This window comes from Oxyura jamaicensis, chromosome 1 (genome assembly GCF_011077185.1).
Source record: "Oxyura jamaicensis isolate SHBP4307 breed ruddy duck chromosome 1, BPBGC_Ojam_1.0, whole genome shotgun sequence".
NCBI lineage: Eukaryota > Metazoa > Chordata > Aves > Anseriformes > Anatidae > Oxyura > Oxyura jamaicensis.
The window spans coordinates 89,870,404-89,897,993 of record NC_048893.1 but is presented as its reverse complement, the minus strand read 5'-3'; the positions used below and the strand labels follow the sequence as shown (position 1 = coordinate 89,897,993).

Genomic DNA, 27,590 nt, shown 5'->3' with positions numbered 1-27,590 from the left:
ATCATAAATATACTAGTATCCTGTGGAACAAAGGCATTGCTTTGCTAAACATGTTAGGTTCTTGTGTCTACTAAATAAGAAAAACAGCAGGAGCATGAACTAGGTGAAGAAGGGAAAAAATCTTTGTTTTGTTTTGTTTTGTTTTTGTACTCCTTGGGTATCCTAATTGTCAGTAAATGAATCTCCCTACTTTCCTGTCTGTTTTTGTCAGGAAACAGTTAAGACTAGATGTTTCAATGCTGTACTTAGTTCACGTGATGATCAGCCTCTCAGTTTTACCCTGTAGATTTCCTTGAAAAATTAAGTTAATTCCCAGGAATCAAAATCTGTCCCATAACTGATTTCAGAGAGAGCCTTCAGAGAGGTTTTGTTTGTTTCCAAGTTGTAACCTTTGAAGTGAGCTTCAAACGCTACCACCAATCTGGCTTCCATATTGGTTGGTGTTGAACATTTCTGATCTGGTTACTAATATTGATGCCTGCAGAAGCCATCATTCAATTTGTGATCATTTAAAAAACAAAACAAAACAACACAGACGTGTACTTTACATGTATAACATCTGCAGAACATTCTGGATTGACATGTAAGAATGATTACATGTCCAAGAAAGGAGAGAAATTATTCTTTGTTGGCCTTTGAACTATCTGAGTACTACAGAATTCTCCTTGTCCTGTTCTGTTTCTCCTTGCTTTAAATGGCCATAGAGCAGTGACACAAACTGTCTGTTCAACTAGGAAATCAAAGATGGAGAAAGCATTTTGCACTGCATTGCTGTATTTACAAAAGACCTTTTGCTCCCTCTACAGAAGGTGGTGGAAAACTGCAATATAGAGCTTGCAGTTTAGTGTCATTAAACCTTCTTTCACCCTGCCTTTAGCTGGAATGTATTTGCAAAAGAAGTTGGGTTCTCATCTTTCAGGAGTTTATGAATTCAAGAGTATATTACTGACTGAAGGAAGGAGTGTCTGACAGGTTAGAAGTCGCTCAGGACCTCTAGGCTTTGAATATATTCAAACAAAAGCAACATATCTGCCCCCATCTTTTCCTGTTCTTTTCTTTCTCCCTTGTTTGTTTGTTTATTTAGTGACTTTCTGGTGGTCATGATAGTTAGCTATTCATTTTTGTTCACAGAGTACCTGGATGTTGTGGAGTCATGTGGCATCCCCTAAAGGAAATTGTGCAGGGGATATATTCTTCCTCTGTGAAGTGTGCTGTGTGTGTGTCAGGTGCTGCTTGTGTTGGAAAAAATGAGATGGGCTTAACCTGTCATTTTATCTCTTGCCTTTATGATAAAATAAAACTAATTAAACCATCGGATGAGAAATTATGTTCACTTCCTTCTCGTGTTTCCTATGGTTCTTAAGAACTTCCCTAAACGACTAAGTAGATGTGTCTTGTAATGTGGCATGTAGTTCAGCTCAGGGGCCATTAACCATACTTTCAAGCCACAAATCAAAGTGGCCATGAATGCATCAAACATCTTTATTTGAAGTTCTCCATCTGTTGACCCTTTTTGTGGTAAAGAATGAAGGTACTATTTACTGCATAATATAATATCCAGATGATTTTTGAAGTTACATACTTCTTAGTGTTCAGCTAGTTTAAGAATCAAATGCCTTTTCATGGTTTTCATGTATGATCAAACTGTGAAGTTAAATTAAGTCTTCAATGTCATGTTTTGTGTTCCAGATGACTTGATTTATTGTTCTTATATATCAGTGTATTCACTATAAGCAGAGGAGCTATATATATATATAAAAGATGATGATGTTGATTTCTAGTTAATTAGCCTAGTTTGGTATGTCTTATGAAGGCCAAAAAATAAGTTGCATTTTTAAATATCTAACAAAATCTGTTTCCCCAGCCAGTGCTCACTAAAGTGAAATTTTGCCCATTGTTTTGTTTACACTCATATAACACAGAACCAGGTAGTAGTAGTTAGTTTTTAGTTCTAAAATAAAACTTCCATCCGGCAGTATTATCCAGATAAAACTTGTTACCTATAAATGGAGATGGTAAAGTCCACCTCTTTCCTGGACTTCCACTGCTTTCAAGAAGTAATGTAAGTGGCTGTCTAAAAGGACGATTGCAGTTTAAATTAAAAATAATTAAAAATACAAACAAATTCTGGGATTTCAATAACACTATGGCTTGGAAAAGACTGCAAGTTTGAAAGCTCTCTGCCTTACTGAGCCCTGATAAATACTATTTGCCCTGAATTAACTTGTGTTTAGTTCTCTCGTTAAGTGCAAACAGCTTAAGCCTTGTAAGTGCATATTTAAGACTCTAATTCTTTGCAATTCTCTGCTATGTTATGCTTGCTTAAAGTACCTGTTTAATGTTTAAAAGGTGAGCTGCTTGATTCTCTGTATATTCTTGGAGACAAAAAAGCCAGTAACCTTGTAAGTTTTAGTTTATCATTGCATTTTTTTAACCTACACGTAGCAAGCGTGTATTAAGGGCAGGCATGTTTAGGCTAAAGAAGAGTGTTTTCTGTACTATACCAAGGACAGTTAAAACAGAACTGATCTTTTTTCTCATCTCCATAGGTGCTCTCTTCCCTCAGCAAATTCTCTGTCTGATAAGTCAAGGGATCACACAGATGATGATGATGAATACAAAGTTCCTTCTTCACATCCTGCAATACTGAGCTCACAACCACCTCATTGTCATAATATAAAGCCTGTTGCTCGGTAAGGTCATTTAGTAATATTGAAGGCAACTTACTTACAAAAGTCTGCCTTTTCCAAAATTTATTTGGATTCACAATTTACAATGTTGGTTAAACTTGACTGCTTTCTAAAATGTATTATCTTTTCAAGCTTGGGTTATTTATGCCTATGTTTCATTTGACCACCACCACAAACCTGTGAAGTTCACTGTATCATATCTTTGTGGTGTGGTATTTTTTGCCTTTGAACGCCACTTCTCAGGTGTTACTCAGATGGAATAAATCTCTTTTGCTTTAAATGTGTTCTAGAGTGTTAACTCCAAACTGTCACACTTACGAATTGATAATTGATTATGGCAAAATTTGGTGCCAAGAGACATAGCAGTTAAAGGCTGTCTCATTCATGGTGAACTTTTTGGTCTTTGAATCATAAAGAAAATCTGAATGTCAGGAATGAAGAGCATAAGTCTGGGGGGAAAAAAGGGCCAATTCCCTATTGGTCCTGTAGGTCAAAAGTTTAATATTAAAACCAATTTTTGATCTACAAAGTTCAGGCCTTTCTGCTGTTGAAGAATGCAACGGCATATTTCCATTATTTCCCTCTGTCATAAGATGATGTCAAGAACCCACTATCAGTAAACTTCAAAATATCTCTCATCCCCAAAATCTCTAAATACATTTTTTTTAGACCTGTTCAATCATATGTTTCCAACAGATGGATAAAAGTTCATAGTCTGATCACTCTTTGCATGCAGGTTAAAAGTGCTAAGAAGCAGACTCACTGTTAGAACTGGTGATCCAGATTTCGTTCCATAGATGTGAATGTTACGCAGTTGTCTTAGGTCTATGATACGGAGCACTTAAATTCCTGTCTGCCCTACCAGATGTTATGTTTTGTTTAAGGGAAAAACAAACAAACAAAAAAAGCTGAGGAATAAAACTGTTTATGTCGGCCAAGCAAAGAAAAAAATCCAAGATCTTAGTTGACGTTACCTATACGTTTTTTTATTGGAGAGTGTTATGTTTTTTTTGTTGGAATGGCTTTCTGTACCATGCAAAGTTACCTAACAGAGGCTTAGTTGCTTGTATGACTAGAGTTACACAGGATGCAACCTTTCTTAGACGGTCATTTGCAATGGAAGAGAGCATTATGTGGACAGATCACCTTGGTTTAACAGCTGCCAAGGACTGTGTCTGGTACTAAGTGGTGTGCTGCAATAGGAGTGGGTCTGTAGAGTGAAACAATTAATTCCAAGGACCTACATACATCTACAGTGTATGTTTTGGGAAGTTTTAGTTTTGGGAAGACTAGTGTTAGCATGGTCCTGTGCCTGGAGCGCTCTTCTGCTGCTGCAGCACATTGGATGAGCTCCTACAGGACAACTTTTGAGTTAACATTGTCCAGAAGCAATCCAGGCTGTATGCTCTGAGACCTCTCCGTAATATAAACCAAAGTATTCTAAGCGGGGATGACTAGAAGATTTATTTTAATTCATACTTTGATCTGAACCAAAAAAACTAATCTAGATGCAAGCTGAAAGATTCTTGAGAAGATAACCAACTGGAAAACTAGAAACTTCTCATTTTCTGGTATCCTTCATTTGCAGAAAAAGAATTGATGGTGTCAATTGGCTATGATGGTATTTCACCAGACCATTAGAATTATTAATAGAGGCTATACATGGAAATCTAATTTCCAAGCTTTTGTAGCTTTTAGTTTGTTATTTAGCTAACCTAGTTGCTCTTGCACTTATGGTGCTTTTTGGCAGTAATCCAGGAATTGCTGAACAAAATAATTGTTTGCTATTCACATTGCTCTGGTGATTAAAACAAGCAACTCTTATTATATTCTCTCACAAGACTTTTACCTAAAACCAAACCACTCTCCTAAGTATCTGTAAAAAAAAAAAAAATCTTATTGAATCCTATATCCATGTTTGTCTATATATGATGTTCCATATACTTAGAATATCTCCTTTTAGCTGATGTTACTGTTTAGGTGTGGAAACTGAGATAAACCTTTCAAAATAAATCTTGATTCTAGTTGATGCTGTATTCTTAGGTATTGCAAATAGATAAATAAAATGCCTCCCCATCCACACTTCCTTTGAGCTCATGGGACGGAGTAATGCAAGCTTTTAAGTATTGTCTAGCAATACTATTAAAGGTGATTTATTTTAATTTTCATAAACGTTTAGCACCTTTCAGTTCTGTCCCCCAGGGTCACTCTTTTGCCACTTTTTCCTTAGTGTTGCTTCCTCAGGTCTTGGATAGTACTTAGAGATTTTGGTAAACACAAGAGCCTACAAATTATTTTTTTTTAGTATTTTGAAATTTACAAACTATGTAATTCTTCCACATCCTACCCCCAAAAATAACCTCTAAGATTTATTGCTCTTTTGCCAGCAGATATGTCAATTCTAAAAATAGTACAAGAAAAATACAGAAAATGATTCACAGTCTTACTATGGGAGATCAGTTAATTGTCTGGTTTGTTACAGCTGATCTCCTCTCATGCAGACAAGTTCAGCAATAAGAAATGGAGGGAAAGAATTTCAGAGTTAGTCTAACTAGGCTACTATTAGGAGAACGATATATTTTTGCAATGACTATCTTTTCCTAATAAAACAGTTTCTGAAAGGAAAAGAAAAAAGGCTAGACTTGCTTGTTAGTGCTAATTTGCTGCTATTCTTTCTGGTGTTGTCTACTGTCAATATAAGCAGGTATTTCTGCAAGATTTGTAAACTCATAACTGGACTCATTATGAAGATCTTTAAAGTCATACCACGTTAGGTTATCATACTACCTAGGACTGATTAATTTATTGAAAATGCAAAGTAGATTCAAATTAAACTAGAAAAGATCCTTAGTTATTTAGGATACATGCTGAAGCATCAAAGGAAGTGTTGCATCCACTGTATTTAAGAGATTGAACCAATCTAATTTCAAAGATAGAAGCAACGCTTCCTCTACCACTTCCCTGGGGAAATTAATTCACAACAAAATAGCTCTTACCATTAGTTTTTTGTTTTGTTTTAAGTCTTGTAATTATTGTTACATTTATTTCATTACTCCTGGTTAAAACTCTTGGGACCATAGAAACTATTTCACTTCCTCTTTCCTGTTTATATATTTTAAATGATTCCAGACCTTTATTCATCCCTCCTTTACATATGGCCAAAGGAGATAAGTTTATTAATGTTCGCTCTATTGGTAGAAACCCAAGATGTGAAATTTTAGCTGTATATAGATACCTCTAGCAGATTTGCCAATGTTTGATAATAATGATTCATGGTGGGTGGTTGTGGTTTTTAATTTTCTGGAATTGTTTATCATGGTGGCCTTTTTCCAGAGAAACTCTGGTTCTTTTTGAACATGCAGGGTCTGCAGCTCCAATGGCAGGAGTAATTTTCCAGTTCTTTGCAATTTTTTAAAAACGCTTAGTATTATGAGAAGGTTTATGTTCTATATTTTTCCCTGCAATCTTTGAGCAGAATCTTTTTACAAAAATAATCTTCAAGATATTATATTTTTCTGACAAGATTATAGGTGTCTTTATACTTTGTTTCATGAATCTCTAAGTTTCAACAATTTTTGTATTGAATTTTTTACTGTTATTTAATTTTAAGAGAATGATACATTTCCATTTAAAAAAATAGTAAATTTTAGTAAAGTATCAGGAAGTCTTAGTTTTTCTATACAGATTTAGATGCCTGCAAAACTGCTTTGATTTTTTCATTTCAAATGTTTGGCTTAAGATTTTAGTTGAAATTTGTTACTTCCAGTAGTGTTTTGTAGTATTATGTTTTTGTTTGCTTGTTTGATTGATTGTTGTTTTGTATCTTTGGGTTTGTTCTTTTTTTTTTTTTTTTTTTTCTTGTTTCAATGTGGATAACTACCAAAATTCCCATTTCTCCTCTTAATATTTCTGCTGGGGAAACCTTAACAGCTGGGAAGGAGAAATAGGATTGAGTTTGTGACTTAAATGTGTGAATAAACCATTGACGTGACCTCTGAAGTGAGGGTTATATTTAATGTTAGTTCTTCCTCTGTCTTGTAGTGCAGCCTTGAGTAAGTTACTTAAATCATGTCACTATTCCACTAAGAAAGTGCTATAATTCTTCAGAGTTTATTGAGAGCTTGCCAGTACCTGCTCTCAATATAAAACCCACAAAGTTTAGAATTAATGCAGCTTGTCATCTTTCATTTGTTTCCATATAATGGACTGCCAGCTCAGGCATTTAATTCTGGGAATTAATACTGGGTTAACTGGTTGATTACTTCCTTTTTAATGTCTGTCTCCAGGGTGTGTGAGAATGGTCAATGTGCTGGAGTAACGAATGGAACACACAGCGCTACTTCTGAGATGAAGAAACCAAAACATCCAGAGTTAGGTGTGTTTTTATTTCCCCCCCTTAGCAAGAAAAAATACTCTGTGCTATTCTAGGGGTACAGCAAGAAAACATTCACTTCTTGTGATTGTGTCATTCAGGAGATGTCTATGATGCACCTACTGTTCCGGTACCTTTGCCACCTGCACGACCTCCTACCAGAGACAACCCAAAACACAGCTCTTTGCTCAACAGGACACCCTCCGATTATGATCTTCTGGTGCCCCCTTTAGGTTGCAGACTTTCTGATGATTATATTTAATGGTTAACATAGCCTAGATTAACCAAATGCCATGTTTATTGAAAAACAACCGATGTTGAGTATGCTAAAAGTACCAAACAAGCTATGGGCTAAGTATTACAGCTGTTCATCAATACTTACCAGTGATCTGTGTGTGGCATCTGTCTGTAAGCCCTCATGCAAGACAGATGAAAAGGCAAACAACATTTGTATTCAAGCTACAAAGAAAAGCAAAATTGTTTTGCCTAAAACAGATTGAAATTGTTGTCCTTTAATGTGAAGTTTGAGCGTTGCAATTTCATGCAAGCATGGAGTGTTCTTCCAATTGTAGATTTAATAATTGCATTCTTTTTATCATATAGAAAGATGAATGACAGGGAGCTGGTATTTAAGTCAAAAACTAAATTGAGTTACATTAGTAAGTTTATTTCTGATTCTTGTCTACTGTCAAGGGACAGTTCAAAGCTCAGTGCTGCCTATAGTTTCCAACAGCTATCTTTCCCAACCCTGATTTCTGCTCTCACACCCAAAAGCCAACAAGCTTAAAATTTTGAGGTCAGAAGCATTAAAGAAGCCACTCTGGCTATATACTGGGGCTGGGCTTGACCATCACCCACACCGTCATTGACAAATTCAGTTGTATCATTGCGAGACTGTACAGTATGTGCCATCATCCAATTTTCTGGTTCATAAAACCTTTTGGACATTTGCCATGTTCCTGCACTATTCTCTTTCTGATCTCCGAAGTGTTCTGAGTTGTAACAATATATAGAATTGAAGGTGAAAGAGCAGAAAAAAAAGTACTTGGTATTTCTTGGTAACCCTGGTTCTGTCTGCCCTACCTTTATGTAAGAGGAAAATTATTTTGCCAAGCATAGAAGGTTCAGTTTATGCTTTGGGTCAGAGTTTTAGATAGCAGATAAAGATACACATTGTATAAGTGTAGCAGATTGGGTGTAATCACTGTTGGTGTTTGAATATAAATATATTTTCTTAGCCGCTGAAACATAGCTGTTACTCTGCACCGATAATGAGTAAGGCTTTCATTACAAGACACTCTTCGCAACTGAGCCACTTAAAAGAAATCTCTCCCCCCATCCCAGAAAAGAAATTGAGCAATACAAAGGTCATTCAGAGCATGTTTTAGAAGAGGATTGTGCATAGTAAGAGTCAGGCTTACAATTTCATTACTACAGTCACTGAACTGCTAGATGAACCCTAGGAGTAAGGGCCTCAGCAGCCAGAGAAAAATCAATTTTGAACTTCGCTCTTTATTCTATGATGCTTAATGAAGTTTTGCTCATCTAATAAGTTTTTCCTAAATGCAGGTGAAGATACGTTTGATAGCTCACCCCCTTCACTACCACCACCACCACCACCTGCTCGGCACAGCATCACTGAGCACACAAAACCTGCTGGCTCAGGAAGCCGACCTCCTTCAGGACATGAACTGTTCCTTCATCCTGGTAGGAATACAAAAGGAAAAAACATATTACGTTTCACTATTATGTACTCCAGAGGCATATCTGTTCTGTGATAATGTTGTCATCAGGCTTTAGAAGTCAGTTTTGTCTACACCTCAATATATGAAAATAACAGAACTAGTTCTGTTTTTTGTTTGTTTGTTTGTTTTTTCTTCTCCTGTGTTTTTAAATGATGGAGATGAAATAAGTCAGAATATAAAAAGGCTCACCTTTTCATTATCACAAAGTAATGAAATAAAGTCAATATTTTTTACCAGGCATGACATTTTGGTAAATTGTGCTTTTTTAGTAGGGATTGCTACTTCTGAAGTGTAAAGTTTTCTGTTGTAATCTGTGATAGTAGTTTGCATCCTTTTGTCAACTCCATTGTTTTTTCTAGTTCAATGTAATTCATTTTTTGTTTGTTTCCAAGTTTGTACTTGAGGAAAAACTAGAAAAGAAGGAAAACAACATCCTGTTTTGTTAGAATTGTTGCTGTGAAATTTTGTGGCAAAACTATATTAATTGTGAACACAGCTGCAGAACCCTGTGGTTCATAACTTTGTTGGTAATAAGTCAAATTTTCACTTATCTTTTCCCACAAATTGCTGTCACATTTTTTGTTCAGTATTTTGCTTGTAAAGGGCATAAAAGTTATGTTCAACATTTATAACTTTGGGTTGACATGTGTCAGGTTAATTACATTCAATACCTATTTTGCTGACAATACAATTGCAACAGATTTTTTGTGGGTTATAGTGCATGTCTTTGGAGTGACGTTATATTTCTCTGCAGAAGCTTCCAAAAAATGATGGTATCTAAGTTTACTGGTCCCAAGAATATTTTCCATGATTATCTACCTTGAGGTGTGATTAGATGTCTTCCCCTTCCTGTCTGTTCTTAATGAAAGGCTGTGTGGAGAGGCTAAAATTGAAATGTTTTGGCGGTAGTATTACCAGAGTGCAGGACTATAGATGATGAGCAATTATGTGCAACTGCATAATAGTCTGCCTGGTTGTAGGATGTTTGGCTGATCCTTGTGAATAATACTAGCTGTGGGATGAAAGTGAGCTAGTTTAGGTTGAACCAGAATGACCCTTTTTGAAATGTTTTTATTGTATATATATTTTACGATCAGTCAAGACCTGAACATCGAGTAATTCACCAAAACTGTGTGTGTTTATAATGCAGAACTCAGCTTGGTGCATTACCTTCTCGTATAAGCCTCTGCATGCATCCAGGTAAAAAGACTAAACACATCCCAGGATGTAAAGGTTGATCATAAATATAGGGCCAGGGACTAATTTATCTTCTACGCTTCAAAATAAAAATAATGTAACCTATAGCAGTCCAGTCTGAATGGGTGCCTCAGTTGTATAACCTGAGACAGAAACCCAAAGTGCACCATTCAGTTCTAATGGGAATGGAGAGGGGAAAATAAAAGCCCCCACCTCCAGAAGCATACAAACTCTGTTGATCTGTGTGCAGTTCGCAGAAATACGGAGAGTTTTGAATTATCTAATGTTATTTCCAAATAATCTAAAAAATCAATGTCAGTGTTTATAAATAATAAAATATTGCTTTGAATTAAAAATCTGGAAATGTATTTAAGGCCATTTATTCTCCATATTTGCATAGTGAATACAATCTTATCACAACAATTAATTTTCATTGATCTTGTAAGTGTACACATCTACTTAGGCATAAATTCTTTTGTGAATTGGTCTTCTTTTATCTTACGGTATTTCTAAAGCCATATTGACATATTTGACACTGCATTGTTTCAAAGAAACCACTGCACATGATTTACGATTAGGTTTCGAGGATTGGTTTCCATACAAGTTTTGGTGGTGATACCTTACCTATCCATTAGAGACTGTGAGATTAGAATAGTAATCTCACCATTAGCAACAACAAAGTTCGACACACATACAAATATTTTGAGTCAAGAGCAGAAGTCAGGTCCAGGATGATGTTAAAAGTTCGGTGAGCTGTCTCTTCAGTAGACTAAAAATACTTTAAAGGAGGCCACAATATGCCAGACCTATGTAGTTCTCTGTTTTTTTTAATTCTGTTCCTATAATCAGCAGAAAGAACTGAAAAGCCTTCAGCAGTCCCTGTAATGTTCACCCAGCAGCTGGGACTATGTGAACAGGAAATCTGCCCTGCAGTCTTGGTGACAAAATATTGAAGCGTTAACCAAGCTCTCACCAAACAGACTAACAGGGATACTTCTAATTTTGCTGCATCAGGCTTTGCAGCCTCTTCCGTGCTTTGCCAGCCACAGTCCTAGCAGTGTCAGGGCTGAGTAATTGAAAGGTACCTCATGAATGTCAACAGAGGAACAACTGTCATTGCGGGACAGACCACCTTTGAGTTGTGCTCCTGTTTTGGTCACTTCAAGACTTGGATGTATGCGTGCATATGCACACAATATGGGGGAACACCTGTGTTTGGATTCATGGCTTTTTAGAAAGGAGGCTACTTTAAACCTAGATTCTGTGCATCAGCCCTCCCTCTTCCCTAGATAATAATTCTAATTATTCTAAGACACGTTATTGCTTTATTATTGCAGATCCCCATTTTGATCCAATAACCGGTCACGTTCCTTTGCCACCAGCTCGTAGAGTAACTGGAGAAAACATAAAAACAAATAGGACATCTCAAGACTATGATCAACTTCCTGCCTCTTCAGGTAAGGTAGAAGACTGTTTCTGTAAAAAATCACAGCTTCATGAAGCAAGTAACTTTAATCCGTAAAGTTGGATGAGATTTTTGTCATTCAGGGCAACAATTTGCAGTGGTGATACTGCTTTACAAAAACACAAAACCCTCGAAGGATAATAGAGATTAAAGTTCTGCAATATAGGTAGAAGAAACTACCTACCTTTGTGGGGTTATGTAGATATTATGGCATTAATTTCACTAGCTGACAAGTAGAATGCTTTTGTGAGTTCCAGTGTTCCTTATTTTTTGAGAAAAACAGGGTGTTGGCTGCTGCCTTTGAATCTCGCAAGAGATCAGAAGTCCTTCAGGGATCACATGCCTCTCACTTCCAGCTTTATGTTTTATTGCTCCTCAAAAAAAGTAGCTTCACTGTCTACAGTAGTATTAATTTCCAGTCTTTTTTTTGCTAGTGTGTCTGTGTGAGGTTCTAAGAAAATTTTAAAATACTTCTAAATCAAACTTGCAAGAACCAGAAACAATTAAAACTCAGTCTTCTGGTTGCAGTGGAACAGGTACATGAGAATCAATTCATCTGTCAAAGAAATTTTGCTTATTGTTTTCAGACAACACAAATATTTAAATTAATTTAAAGGATATACATTTAAAGCATATATATTTAAATTAATTTAAATAAATTATCAGTATTACCTGTATTCCAAAGTATTTTCACCAATTTATAGACAAATTTTCTTTTCTTTAGATTTGCATGGTATATGGAGTAGGGGGAGGAGTATAGGTATATGGAGTAGGAGGATTGTCCCACCTGCAGCATTTTGCTGTGTGGAGAGATACCACAAATTAAAAAACAAGTGGTGATTTGAACCATTAAACACTATTCATTCTCCAGATAGTGTGAATTGTATGTCAAAAGTAGCTTCTAATGCATAAAGAAATGAAGGGACTTACTATCTAGTCTTTCAATTTTAATCGTCATCAGTTTTTTTATTGCAACAATCACAAGTGGAAAAATGCTACAGTTTTTAATAGCAATTATATATCTCCTACTTAGGAATGCATAATTCTACTCTGCTGGGTGTAGGAAAGAATGAATATATTTTTCCAACTTAAAGTACAGGAGAGATTAAGTAAGCCTGAGGAGTGCTATAGAATCTTCAATGAATAGCACATCTGAGAATGAGTGTGATGCCTTTGGTAAACAGTAGCACTCTTGGGAGGCTGTCTCTATTAATATAATACTGTTGCTCATTTTTTCTAATGGTTAGAAAAAAATTGGCTTTGTAATACATGTTTTATACATGATACCATGAGGGGTCTATTTGCCTTACAACATTAGCCAGATCTATTTGAGGAAGTTTAAAATTCTTTTGTAATATAAATTATGATTACATTTTAAATTGTTTTTTTTTCCCCTGTGTTTTTTTGGTAGAACAATTTTTAAAATTGTCTTAAATTACTGCAAGTTCTTTGCTGGTTAAGTTCTCAGAGCTTTTTGGTGTCACTTAATAAGTAGCATTCTATCTGTATGTTTCCCACAGCTGTCTTCTGAAACATCTAAATGCGTCTACTTTTACTATAAGTAAAATTATAATTCTAAATCAGTATGATATACAGAAAGATATTCAATTTAATTTCAGTTAAATGAAAGTTGTGTGATAGATCATGTCATAGTCTTAAATGGAAAGTTGTTTTTACAGTGGCATTACTTCAATAGAATGGAACTGATGAGCTTCAAGATTAACTGGTTGGCTTCACTCTATGATTTAAAAAATACAGTCTAGAGATTGTACCTCTACTTAAAACTTCAGTTTTTACATTTATTCTGAACTAAGCAGTTCATTTAGATATTTATTTATTTTTTTAATTTCAGCCTTTTTGTAGGGTGATTCTTTGTACTAGCTGGAAGGGAAATGTAGTTTGCTCTAAAATCTAATTACAGTTTTGCCACTGGCTCCCTAGAGTAGCACTGCGAGTCCTTTGACTTCTGTGCTTCATTTTGACTGTTTATAAGATTGCTGTCCTGATGTTTAACCGAATTATTAATATGTTATGACAAATTCATTCTACTTCAGCCATGTGTTTAGTATTGAACACAAGAAATGGTTCTCAGCTATGCACTTAACTATCCCAAAGGCATATTTTTTCAACAACAAACATCTTAAATACATCATTTTTAAATTATTGCAATAAAAGCAAAGCAAATGAGATTGCTTTTTTAACTGATATTTTACCTAAGACAGCCAATGACATGTGGGAAAGATAGAAGAAAATTAGGCCTCTAGCATGGATGTCTGATGTATTTTAATGAGTTTCGGTACTCTGTAAGAAATTGATTCAAATGGCTAGTTAAGTACATTATGGTCAGTTAAGTATAGTATATTCCTATTCACTCACCTGGCCTCATTAAAGCACTTGCATGCAAATTTAAATTCCTTTACAATAAAATGTTTGGCTTCCGGGGTATGGAGTGGGGTCACGTACTGTTTCAGGGTAGATTGCCATTAAACCTAAGGAGAATCATCTGCTTCAGTAATGTAAAATATGAAGATGATACCCAGCAGTGTGATGAAACAATATATTCAATTACTCCTTTCTCCCTGCTCTGCCTGTTCCTTAGTATAGATGTCCCCTCAGTGTGCTTTGTTCCTGTACCCCAGTTACATGTGGCTGCTTGCCACTGCTCCACAGGGGGCCTTGCACAACAAGCCCTTGTACCTTCAGCTTCTCTCTTTGCCTCTTTCCCTGGTGCTTCTCGGTGAAAGACCGTGGAACATACTGGAGAAGCAGCAAGGGTCATTTCAATGCAGAAAGGAACAGGACAGCTAGCATCGTTACAAATAGTCTCCTCCCGTGGTGTCACAGCTTTCACACCTCACAGTTTTTTCCACACTTTTTAAACATTTATTAAATAAGCCTGTCTCTGCCTTTATACTTATCAATTTCCTAAGGGTTAAATGTAGCGCTGAATTACAGAAATGTGAGTGATAGAAGAGACTCCTTGCTGTGGTAACTGTTAATTGAATTACACAATTAGAAAATCTGTTTGAATTTTTAGTTAAGCATCCACAGTGGCTGAAACATCAAAGGATGGGAGGTTGGAAGGGAAGTTATGCTTAAATACCTCTATCTCAGTGTCCAGATGGACGTGCAGCTTAGGCTTAGTATCTTTAAGCTCAGGATCCAATGTGATACCCAGCTTCAGCTAAAATTTTATGTGGATGTGAAGATATTGAAAGAGATGTCAGCACTTAAAAAATAATAATAATGGGAATTGACTTAGAGAGACGGCTGAAGATCTAAAAGTCTCTGTGCTATAGAGAGATGTCACTGGAGTGAGAATAAAATGTGTATGTTGCAAATCTGCTCACGGAATTAAAAATGACCTTTCTAAATGATGTGATTGCTCAAAAAAGTTTCTTAGGAAGCTTCAGCAAAGTGAAGGCTTCATATGAGAAATAACTTAAGTTTCAAGTCTCTGTTAGACTGACTAGAGCAAAAATACCTTGGGCAGTGCACACACACACAAGGAAGGATCTGGCCTATGTATAAGTAATTCCTTCTGTACTTCAAGCAAGGGAAAATACAAAGTTTGCAAAGTGATTTTATTCAATTCTCTGTAGATAAGTCCATAACAAAATGTTCATATTGAAACAGTTTAAAATGTGAAAGAAGGCAGATTGTTTTTAACGTGTTATATCATTATTTTAAGTATGAAGAACGTCCTTCTGTTAGTTTGGACTTTTCTAAAATAGGTGAAATGAGAAATTTAAACTTGTTTCTGATTTAGTTTAGTTTTTAGTTATTAACCACATTTCCTGAGCTATAATTAATTTCTCAATTCAGTGGATTTCGTAGATCTTTCACATCTTCATAGCAGGTTTGGATCTGTCTTGAGGTGTGTTTACTAGAATGATTAGTGTTTATATAATGCCTCACATCTTCCGTGATCATTCAGAGATAAAAATTCATAACAATTATGAAACAGTCCTTACCATCTGCAGGTTCTCATAACTATTTGCACAGGAAATAAGCAATGCAACTGGAACAAAATTAACCTTGACCCTTTAATGTTAATTCTTAATCAAACTACTCTCATCCATTTGTTACATGAATACCACTATTTTGTGTAAAGTACTATTTACTATCTTCTCTGAATTAAGAATCTGAATTAAATGGAAACTAAGTTGAGGGAGCAATACACCTTGGTTAGACGTGCAATAATATGAACTATTTTTATTCATCTGAAGTATTTAATGCAGCCTGTTGAATTACAGTTCTCTTTTCTTTATCCAGTGTTATAACTACCGTATTGTAACAGAAATGCTAGAAGAAACCATGTTCTTTCATCAATAAAAAAGCAGGATCTCTGGAGCACTCAACACTGCAAAATGCCATTGCTGTCAATCTAAGCAAACAGGAAGTGTCACAGTCAAAAATTCCTCTATTTATCTATCAAAGTAACTGATGGAACTTTTCAGAACCCTTTCTGAAGGATTAAATATATTTTTGTAGAATACTTTGCTCTTGAAAGTGTTTTCTGTGCTGTGCCTATTTGTATTTAAGCTTCTTATTGTGGAATCAGTGAGGATAAAGAGGTTTCAGTAAAGTGCCAAATTTACTTGAGCATGAAACTCTTGACTCAGAAGATTAGTAAGTTTGAATATTAGCTCTTTTCATCAGTACATCATGATTCTTAGCACCAGCATTAACTGTAAAGGTAACCTTTCTATAGAAGAGAAGGAAAAGAGAGATTTCCAAAGGGGGATTGAGGAGGAAGGATTGTGTTTTGTTCTTGACACTGAAATTATCTGGACAATATGTATATATATATTTTTTTTTGAAATGAAGTTATTTGTATTTTTGCATTGCTGCTATGCCTGAAATGACCTCCAATTGACTGAACAGGATCTGCAAGATATACTAATAAGCAAAGGATTTTTATCCTTTAAGCATAGTTGGTTGGATTCCTCTTCAGCACAGCTTATTGACCTGAATAACATAGTGGTCATTCATTTTTTTGAGTTTCTTAAGGAGACTAAAAGTCCTAGAACTGAAGGTTGAGAGTAAATAGCCTTTCAACTTGAGACTGGCAATGGTCACCATCTTTGCTATTTTGTCATACTTCCCTTTTCTTCCAGCTTTGGATAATTCAGAATATAACTTGCACATTCTTACCATGTTATTAAAATGGTATTTCACTACATTATTTCTATTTTGGATGTTCTTGGAGATTCCAGCTTCTATCCAAACTTTAAAATGAGATATATCAGTGAATTAAAATCTCTCTTCCATTTTCTTTAGAATTTCCCTTTTTAAACTGCTTCATGAGGCTAAATAACTTGAGGCTTGACCTGCCTATAATACAATTTTTAAGGCAATTTGTAATGATTTCTATCTGCTTTATTTGAAACAGATGGTTCACAAGCACCAGCCAGGCCCCCTAAACCACTTCCTCGGAGGACTGCACCAGAAATACACCACAGGAAAGCATACAGCTCTGACAATTCCACGGAAAATGTGGATGCAAAAATTGCAAAACTTATGGGAGAAGGTTATTCCTTTGAAGAAGTCAAGAGGGCACTTGAAATTGCCCAGAATAATGTTGACGTGGCCCGTAGTATTTTAAGAGAGTTTGTCTGTTTTCCTCCACCAGTCTCTCCACGTCTCAATCTATAGTAGTGAGAACATTTCCTTGGAGCATGTGAATTCTACATACACATGTGTGGATTGGGTTATGAGAGAAAGAAGAGAACGGAATATTTTTCTTTCATCTTTAATAGGAGGGTGTCTGTTTCCAGCCGTTTATCAAAGGCTCATGGCTGCTCTGATCAAGACTTATAAATATGCTGAGGCTTATGTATTTTTGCTAGCCATACTTTTTTAAATCAGGGTTGAACTGACAAAATAATTTAAAGAAGTTTACTTCCCTAGAACTTTTAATCTGTGAAAAATGCTTTTTCTTGTTTACAAGTTGGCAAGTTACAGTTTTCTAGTTGATGCCTGTACTATGTTCATATCCCCCTGTACTTTTGGTCAGTTCTGCTGTAGCATTCCCAACAGTTTCCATGCTGACCACCCCATCAACTAAATCATCACTTTCGAGAACTTGTTTTTGTTGTTTTGTTTTGTTTTGTTTTTTCTCTTACAAGATGCTTTAATTGTTTTTTTTGCATTTCAGCTCATCAAATGCAAAAGTATGTGGCCTTCACTACTGATTTTTTTTTTTCTTCTGAGATTCCTTTGTTTTTGAGAGAGGAAATATCTGAATGTAAAATACATTATTATGTCTATGAACTGCCTTTTTAAAGGTATTTTGACAGTAATGTTGGGCAGCTTTCTGTTTAACATGAATTTCATGACCTGTAATCTTCAAGGTCTTTTTATACAGTTTCTACAATTAAGAACAAAAAATATCCCAACCAAGAATTACAATATTTCATGCAGTGATACTGAGTTCTGACATATAAAAGCTCTTTAATAATTGAGTATTTGATTGCAAATGTTCAAAACAAGCAAACAACAAAACAAATGCACATGATAATATACTGAATTTTGATTACACACTAATTACACCACCTCTCTGTGATGTATGTATACCAAGGCATGCCAGACTAGAAGGAATCTTTTTGAATCACATCAATGGTTTTCAGGTAAATTCCAGTTCTAGCTTCTGCAAAGTAGAATGTGGTTAATTTTTTGAGTGATTATCCTGTGGTTCATTGTGGCTTGGATCAGTTTGTATTAACATGGAAACTTCAAAATTTTGATGCACTGTTAATTCTTAATGCTACTGTAGCAATATTTTTTTGCAAAGTTCTTCAGTAATCTCCTCTGTACACTCCTGTGTGTGTTTAATATCCAAATTCATTCATTCACTTTCCAGCTGCTTAGTTGGAAATACATTTCTTTGCTTTAGATGGTTGATGATACTACAGGCTTTGACGTGTTATTTTCAAGCCCCAAATGATGCAAGCCAAATTGAAAATCCTTCTAAATTTAGAAAAGACAGAGAGAAGATGGTTGTGTTTTTAGTACACTGAAAGTTAAGAGTCCAAATATTTCCAGAATAGTTTTTGATTGCTGCTTCCCCGTCTTTGTAGGAAACTTCAAGTCTTCTTTTGTTACTGGTGAAAAGATAAAACCATGCGGTAGTTAGATTTTTCACATTTTGAGATGTGACCAGTGTATGAGAATTTTCACATTGTGCTAAGCTGGGTGTGAGTTATGTATTTATTGTTCCCTCTCAGCTGTCAGTTTTTTCCTTCACTCATAGCAAGTGATAAAAGTTGTACCTCTTACAGGATCAGATCTCAGCAGCCAATGCGTTTGTTCTTAAATTTTTTGAATATGGCAAATGCCTGAATTGCAGGATTCAAAGTAACTGGAAATATCCAGTGGAAATTGCTGTGACATCTCAAAGTCCACCATTTCATCAAATAACTTATTCTTAAAACTAATTAAATAAACTATTTTACAGTATCACAAAGCATAGTATGTCTATCATTAATCTGCTTTGTTTCAGTGATAAAAGATGATTAGAGGAATTCAGGGTACAGGGAAGAGATAAGTGCTTCTGTTCCATATTAGGTAAACAATTCTGAGTTTATGTTCTACAAAAGGCCATTTACAGATTCCTTTAAATGTTCACTTGTGTACAGCTTATGAAAAGTTTTGGTTGAAGTTATATTCTGTGCTTTTAATCTCTCCCTTGTTCTGGGGGAAGGTTTTGTGCAGTCCTGAGCCCTGTTATTTATTTGGTTTGTTTACAGCATCACTCTAGCATTTCCACTAACTATACATGAAAAATTACATGTAGTGTTGAATTAAATGTTTAAAAAATTAAATTAAACCAGTGCAGTCTTACTGGAATTACTTAAATGTGGTTCTAGCATAACTGCCAGCATAGCAATGATGACAGTGAAGAAAAGAATGCTTTACAGGGATGAGAAAACAATCTGCAGATTGAATTCTGAATTGTAATGGAGAGCCCTCTCATTTTTTCATTTTTATGCAACATCATAGTGTAAATGACAACCTTTTGTTTTAATTAGAGGCTGGAACTGCTCAGGCTGCTGCCTGATAAATTAAGGTCTTAATGTCTTTTTCCTTCTCCTTTCTGGTTGTGACCAGCAGTAACTTTTTTTTTTTTTTTTTTAAAGTATATGTTGAAAATGCTTGATGAACAATATTCTTAATGGTGACTTGAAAAAGAGTTCCATTAATCTTTAAATTAGTGTGCTGTTACCACTTCAAAATAGTTAAACGTAAAGACTGTTTCAAACTCATTTTGGTTAGTAGTTTAAAGTCAAATAGAGTGAAATTGCTTTGTTAGAATGTTGATGCTTACTATGCAGGAATTAATAGGCTTAAATAATTTGGCTACAGTCTAATTCTCTAAACATCTTAACCGTTTAAAGACTCAAGGGTTCAAGTCTGGCAGTGTTGTGCACGTATATAACTTTAAGCAAGACTGACTAGTGATACTGCTTGAATGAACAGAATGAACAAAGTTGGTTAAACATAGAAATGTGTGCTGTTGTGATTAAAGCTACAGGCATATTTCCTCCAACTAAATGTCATTGCAGGCTTTAGACTACCATTCTGATGTCTGCAGGTAAACTTTACCTCCTTCTGGCTAAATTTCAAGCAAATTGGCTGAATCAGAAGTTAAACAAAGTACATGGACACTAGTAGCATGGATCTTTTCTAAGGGCTCTAGGAAAAAATTGAAATGGTGCTAAAATAAATGAATTGAACATGATTAGCTTTGTTAACCCTTGGCTGGAACCCTAAAATGGCCACTGGTAAAAAAAATTTAATGTTCAATATCTGAAGAGTGCATCTGGCACAGATTTTTTCATAATGTGAATTTAGGAAGTTTGTACCAGGATCATTTCTTCTGTTATATGTTTCATTTTCAGCTCAAAGCTTTTCTTTGCACTGATGACTCTGACCTAAAAGCATTTAAATTTCCGTCTTAAAGCTTGACAGATTTTGAAGCAGATGAACGAACGGTGTATTCTAAGCAGATTCAGTTACTACCTGCTGACCTGGAATTTAGAGCATGTAGGAAAGACTTCTTGAAAAAAGACTTAATTAGTTTCCATTTTGAAGGGTTTTCTTCTAAATAACTATTTTATATGAGAAATGCCTTTTATAAACTTGTCTAACATGTGGCAAACGTAGTGACGTGTTCAATTAATTTATATTTTATTCAACATTCTTTTTTTTTTTATTTTGGTTATTATGTAAGCTCAAGTTCTTTATCTGTTCTTGTAAGGTATTTTATAAAATTAATGTTAACAGAATGTTGGGTTGCTCCGTGATTTTTCAAGGCTCTGTCTCTCTGTTGTTGAATATTAACCCTTTTCATATGCTGCTTTAGAAGTATACACTACCATCTGTACGGGTCTTAGGAGCTATTGGTTTGTAAGCCACAAAAAAAGAGGCCTCGCTGTAAAATAAGGTGAATCATTGCATTCAGACATTTGCTTTGCATCCCCATACAGTACTTCACTTCTAAATTTCAGTAGTGAAAATTAGTAGTAACTTCAGAATGTGCATGTCTTAACTGTATAGCAGAAAAATCATCAAATATTTACAATCAAAAGTAATGACTATTACAACTACTGCACATTAATTTACAGGATTTTTTTCTGCTGAAAATGGCAACAGACTTGCACAGATACTGCTTTGTCATTCTGTGCACTTGCATTCTCAACCATATTCTTAATGTTAAAAATACTTCAGGAGTGTAAAACACTTTTTTTTTTCTTTCTTGTTATTGTATTCCAGCATGCTGAAAAAGTTCTGAAAATCTAAAGTCAGTATGATGTATTACAATACAACTATTACTACTTAAGGCCCAACCTCATTACGCGAAGATGGCATTAGACATTCAATGATTGGATTTTCCTGCTACTTTCTTCCATCCATATTAAATTACTGTCCATTATATCAGTTGCTATAGACATATTACCAAGTAGAGAAGGTAACTGGTATACTCATCCTTAGTCCTACAGCTGCCTATTTCTTTCATTTCTCCTCTTCTGGTGTGGAAGTCAGCTGTCACTTCATTGTGTCACAGATACATTTTAGCAGCTGGGTGCCTCAAGAATGAGTTTTTGTTTGTTTGTTTGTTTGTTTGTTTGTTTTTCTGATAGACCCAGTCATCTAATTCTGCACAAGCTACTTTCCTCCATTTATCAGTTGCAACGAGTCTCCATCAGGAAAATTAAATACGGATTTTAAAACACTGTGTGTTACTTTGATACCAAAATGTATGCCTAACTATACTGTTTGAAAAAAAGTCAGCTTTTCTTTATTGCAGTAATTGCCATGGTTGCCAGCAGAATGGAAAAGGAACAGATAACTGCGTGGAAGATAATTCTGCTCCAACAGTCCAAGTCCTTCTATCTTTTGGAGTACAAAATTTAGCTGTTTTGAATCTCCAGAGTGTCTAGTGCAAATGAAGGAGTATTTGGGAAGATTAATCAGTCTTCAATTACTGTGTCCTTCTCCAAGATGTTCTGTGTTAATGTTATTTCAGAACAGGATGCCAGGGTCTTAGCAGCAGAGGGAAGTGTGAAGTAGCACTCTGCTCATAATGTTTTTTGGTGCTAGCAAAACAGCCAAAAGCTTCAAAAGGATTTATGTGAAAGCACTTCTGTTTTAAAGTTCATCATCTTGTTTTTTGAAGGGTATATGTATGTACATACTAATCTGATGAAGCATGGAGGAGAACGTATTCCAACGGATGCCAGCCTGTGGAGTTTGAAACTAGGCAGTGGTACTCACTTCTGCAAAATACATGTTCCTTTTGGATCGCTGAACTGAATGTGCAGAATAGTCAAGCTTGTATCGTCATCCATGTTACAAAAGGCCAGGTTTTCTCCTTAGATAGCTGAGGACTGCACAATAAGTGGAGTAGCGAGAATTTGCCTCTCTTAATTTTGTGATTATCATTGAATTTCAAATGCTGTACAAAGATAAGTAAGGCTGCATTATTAGTCATTCGGAAATACCTCAAAGTATTAACTGGCTTAATTTTCTGAAGCTATTGTCTTGCTTGAACATTGTGTTTTTCAGGTGTTTCCTCTTGAAGTTTACATCCTCATTACCAGTTCCATACGGTCAATGTGGATTTGTTGAACCATTCTTTCAGAATTCTGTACTTTTTCACTGAGGCTGTTATCAGTAGTATCTTTATTATCCAGGCTCATGCACTGACATTGAAATCATCTTGCTGTCACGCATCCCAGCCCTGCCTTTTTTTTTTTCACAGCAGACGCATCACTTGTTTGCATTCTCATCTGCTCCTTCTAAGACTGTTTTTCTTCTCTTCTTCCACCCCTATTCTCTTTACAGTGACATCAACCATTAGTGCATCCCTCATCTTACTAATTACGTTTTACAGTCTGCCATCTCAGCTTGTGACCACATCTGTATTTTCATACATCTGTATTTTCTTACAAGTGTTCTGCTAGTCTTGTCTCTTCATTGCTATGCAGATTCTTTGTGCCATATCTGAATTGGCTGCTGTGAACATAGTCATCCAAAAAGGATTCAAAATTCTGTGAGAAAGCCTGTTTTCTTTTTTATATAATCATCAGCATTTTTTCTTGCTCCCTCCTTAGCCTAGGAATATACTCCTATGTTTCATGATAAATTTAGTTTGTATGTGTGTCAGGAAAGGAGATGAAATCTACTGCTTGTTCCAGCAGATCCCTGTTATGTTTCTGAGATGTGAAAAGACAATAAAGGCATCATCTTCTAATAACAGTCCTTGTATTTGAGATGACTCGTGTCTCAAAATGAAAGTTAAGAGGTCTGTACAACAAATGTGGTTTGTAGCTTATATTATAATAATTACCTTATAGTAAAAATGCACTTGATTACATCTAGAATTAAGTGAGGTGCAGGTTGAAGGGGAGAATGGATATAAGACATGTCAATAAAGTTGCGAAGTCACTTGCATACTAAGGTAACTGATTACCATGACTTGCTGGGTTAAAAGTCTGACTCTATACTTCGATGTGAAATAAATGATTATCACATAGCTTGAAAATTGTCCCACAAAGAAGACAAAAATGCAACATCTGGATGATTCTACCAGTGCTCCCTCTCTCCCCCCCCCCCCTCCCAAGAGACCATCATACTTCATTTGTCAGGTAACCTTGCCTGTCGGTTGGTTGTGGTGATGATATGTTTGTAGCATTTTAGGTGAAGCAATGTTTGTGACATGACTTTAGATAGAAGGTTCCTGATTCTGTATGCTGCTGCCAGAGGGGTATGTATTAATGAGTTTCAAAAAAAAAAAAAAAATCTGACATCTTAGAAAAAATGATTGTGTCAGAGTGTGCGTAGAGCAGGAAACCTCCAAGTTTTAGTGTGCACAGGGTGCACTGACTTGCTGTGTTTGAGGCACAGTGTAGTCACATGGAAAGGGCATTATGTGCCTGTATGTATCATTCCTAAATGACCTATACCATAGTTAACACCTCTGTTACCTTTGTGTTTACCCTCATGCTATTTCCTTCACCCCCCATTCGCTGTTGCCTCTGGCATAGCTATGAAATTCTGTGTGGCAGACTGCTCAGTCGGTTCTCAGAGCAACATTTCTTGTCAGTGGTTTAGCATGGTGTTTTCTAGACCATTGAAGGCTTTCCTATCTTTTTTTAGGTATATTTCTAGCAGAAAGACTATTAACAATAAACAAAGCTGGCTTTGAGTTAAACAGGTTTGTCTTCAGACATTGGCATCCTTTCCTTTGATGTGTTGATGTTGCTGACCAAACAGTCTCTGAGATTATTAGGAGAGGCAGAATCTTAATTGTGTCTGTGCTTTGTTTCTATGATACGAGAAACTCGCTGACCAGGACACCGCTGTAGGCTGTGAATCTGCCATCAAACTGACTCTTAGATCCTATTTTAAACACATCCCATAATAATTCCTAAGAGGCTTTATTTTTGGGTAGGCTTTTCACCTGTTGTGGTCATGTAACTTGGTATATTCACATGCATGGGCATAACACACAGTGGAAGCAGTAAAATTCAACCTATCCTGAAACCCATGTCATTCTCTTGCTTATTTAAAGGTTGATATAATTTCCCTTGTGAAGGACACAAGGCTTCTGTGATGGGGTACACAGGACAAAGGTTAATTTTCTTGCAATTTCTTGCAAGTGAGAAGCACAGCAGTGTGGACTAACAGCTAACACAGAGGTTTCTGTTGATGTAGAAACTAGCTTAGCAGTGTGGATTGGTTTTCTTGGTTGGTTGAGCTGAAATTTATTTTTTAATGATCTGCCCTTATGGGACCTTGTATTATTTGCACTGTATCATCACTGTATTTGAATTCTCTTCATTACAGTTATATCCATGCCTCTTGAGAGTGCCTGGTCTTCTCCCTTTTAAGACTGAAGTCTCTCAAGGTAGCTGTATGAAATGTGTGAAGGGGGACTGGTTGGCTGATCTGTTAGTATCATGCGTCTGTGGAGAAAAGACGCTGGCTGGTTGGTTGGTTGAGATCGGTACTTATAGTGAAAAAGCTTTTATCAACAATTTTTTCAGGTTTAGAAGCTATTGTATGTCTCGTTCCTTATTTTTCAAGGTATATATTGAGCCACGTATCTCCAACTATTTTTTGTTCTCCTTGTTTAATCAACAGTTAAGAAAACGAATGCTCTTTATATAGTTGATGAAATGATGCCAGCTTACTGGTGCTTGTTGAACAGTTACGGTGTTTGAACAAGACGTTGTTATCTATCTCGGTGGCAAGGTGGTGATAATAGGGTAAAAAGGTTTATCAGAGGAAACAGGGAAGGAAGGATGTTACTGAAGGACTGCAAAGGAAGAAAATGAAGACAGGTGGAGTAAATACTTCTTAAGAAGGAGAACAAAAAAAGAAAGAAAGTAGTTCATTCTATGAATGTTCTTTCACCAAAAGTAAATAAGAAATATAAATAACATCATTAGCTAAAACACAAATGGTAGATAGTATGGCTTAATAATCCAGTTTAAGGCTGCTTTTAATTAACAGCAAGTCTCAGACAGAAAGAATGGGCCTTTTTTTTTGTTCTCAATATTGTAATAAAAATATGCTTAGTTAACACCTTCTAAGCTGAGAAAATATGCATAAAATTAACCAAGTTTGATAGTTAGAAAGACCTACTGCAGTTCACCAAATCTTGCAAATGAACGAATAAGCAAAGAAAACTCATTTGTCATTCAGGACTTTTGTATCAAAGCCAACTTCAGAGAGTCTAGTTAAATCTAGACAGTGCTGAGACCTTGCTACAGCAGAGGACCTTTCCTCAAGTCTTTGGAAGGTTCATAATATATGTGAGTCACAGAAAGTGTATTTCATTTGGGGCTGGAATTGTGTGTTACAGGAATATCAATTTAAGCCTTACACAGTATTAGGGGCGATACTTTCTACTGTACTGAGTGCCAGTAGTCTACAGTCCAGTTACACATTCATTCTTTTTCCATGCCGAACTTGGAAGAGGTTATTCTTTGAAATGAAAGTTAAATTACTTTCTCAGTATTTAAATCTGTGTTTCACTTGTCAAAGCAGTGGCAAAAAACATTCTCCAACTGCAGAGCAATTGTGCTTTGTGGTTGTGTTTTATACTCATGGCTGGTATTAGTTCATACAGCCAGCGGGCATGCTGAAAATTATTATTGCACAAATATAATGCAATTGGGAGGGGGTGTCAATTGGAATACCTCACTTTCAGATGGTCAAGTTTCAAAAGTGGCTTCCTGATCATGCAAAATATTTTAAAATATCTCACTTGGAGCATCTGTTTGCCTAAAATCAGTAGCTGCTCTTAGTATCAGATTTTTAAAACCTTTATCTCAGAGGAATACTGTAATGGTGCCTTTGGCAGCCATTCCAGAGTGTGGAGGGCAGATGGGGAGAGAGAAAGGAGGGAGATTCTCTCTAGCTCTTTCTGTCTATGCCTCTAAACTGTAGAGGACAGGCTATTTTATGTGATACTAGCAAAGCCTGTTTGAGTTTTGTCACTCAAAAGATATGATTTATGTCTATTTCAGTTTTAACACACAAACACACAGGCTGCAGAAGTTTGTGAGCCAAGCCACTAGGCTAGTTTACAAATGTACACAGGAGAACACTTCTGCATTTGTGTAAGGAACTCGGGAACAAATTGGACAATGCTTCATTTACATGTTCAGTGAATAAAATGTAGAGGGAAAGAGACTCTAGGGGAAAAAAACAGCCCATAATAAGCTTAGAAATGCTTGCCTGATCTCTGGGCTGCATGTCAGCTAAGTTGAAGCTGCGATGACAGTGGGCTTTCTTGGATTAGAGAATAAGAAACGAGGAAAGTCCTTAAGACTTTGGCACTTGTTTGCCTGCTATGTTTGCACCAATGAATCGGGCCTTATTCAAACCAAGGGACTGGTTTTACAAAGCCATATCCTGGCAGCAGGAAGCCTTGCTAGGATGTACCTTTGAGTTAGAGAGAAACTGGAATTTGAGACTGAAACTAGAAATATCAGGTAAAGATAATGACAGAGTATTTGGTTGTGAAGCTTTGAGTGAAGAGCTGACAATTATTTTCAGTCTTTTACATTGATGTTCTTGATCTTTAAACTCTGTTGAGTAAAATCTATGTTTTCTGATGAGTTTTACAATTCCCTTCCCAATTAGAAAGGGGGGACCTGGTTTATTCATGGAAGCTCTGTGAGATTAATTTGTGGCTTGGTATGTGTGGGGTGCCTACAGGAGCTGGTGCACATGTTTTTGAAAATGCTTTGAAAGTCACTTTAGGAGTGGCGATACCAGGACTCACACAGAGGGGAAAAAAATTGGGGTATAAAGCACTGTGCCTATGGCAAGCAGTCATTTAGCTGATCTTTTGTTTGTGCTGTAAGAGCATATTATTTCATTAGAAGCATAGTTGTAGCCTAATTGTATGATGATGGGGAATTTAAATATGTATTGTAAGTGTGACTCATTTGTTTATACTTATGAGAGTGGAGTTTGGCTTTGTACATGGTGCTGGAGAAGGCCTACTGGAAGCTGCAAAACACCTGGTCTAGTTTTGTCAAAAGAATAAGAAATTTGAACTTTCTGCGATGGTGCTGTGATTAGAGGGTGATAGGCCTGAC

At 36.0% G+C, this 27,590-nt stretch overlaps 1 protein-coding gene across 4 annotated transcripts in view; it reads left to right on the top strand.

The window, feature by feature from the left end:
• The window catches only part of CBLB (Cbl proto-oncogene B), a 137,280-nt gene extending 114,053 nt beyond the window's left edge, over positions 1–23,227 (top strand). For 3 of the 4 annotated variants that reach the window (XM_035315061.1, XM_035315064.1, XM_035315063.1), the window contains 6 exons: positions 2,550–2,693; positions 6,977–7,065; positions 7,164–7,295; positions 8,632–8,769; positions 11,342–11,461; positions 16,865–23,227. In XM_035315061.1, coding sequence (XP_035170952.1) covers positions 2,550–2,693; positions 6,977–7,065; positions 7,164–7,295; positions 8,632–8,769; positions 11,342–11,461; positions 16,865–17,127 — 886 coding nt within the window. In that variant the 3' untranslated portion in view covers positions 17,128–23,227. The remainder of the gene's footprint in view (positions 1–2,549; positions 2,694–6,976; positions 7,066–7,163; positions 7,296–8,631; positions 8,770–11,341; positions 11,462–16,864) is intronic. The other variant, XM_035315062.1, reaches the window with a different exon arrangement.
• Positions 23,228–27,590: the final 4,363 nt, after the last annotated feature.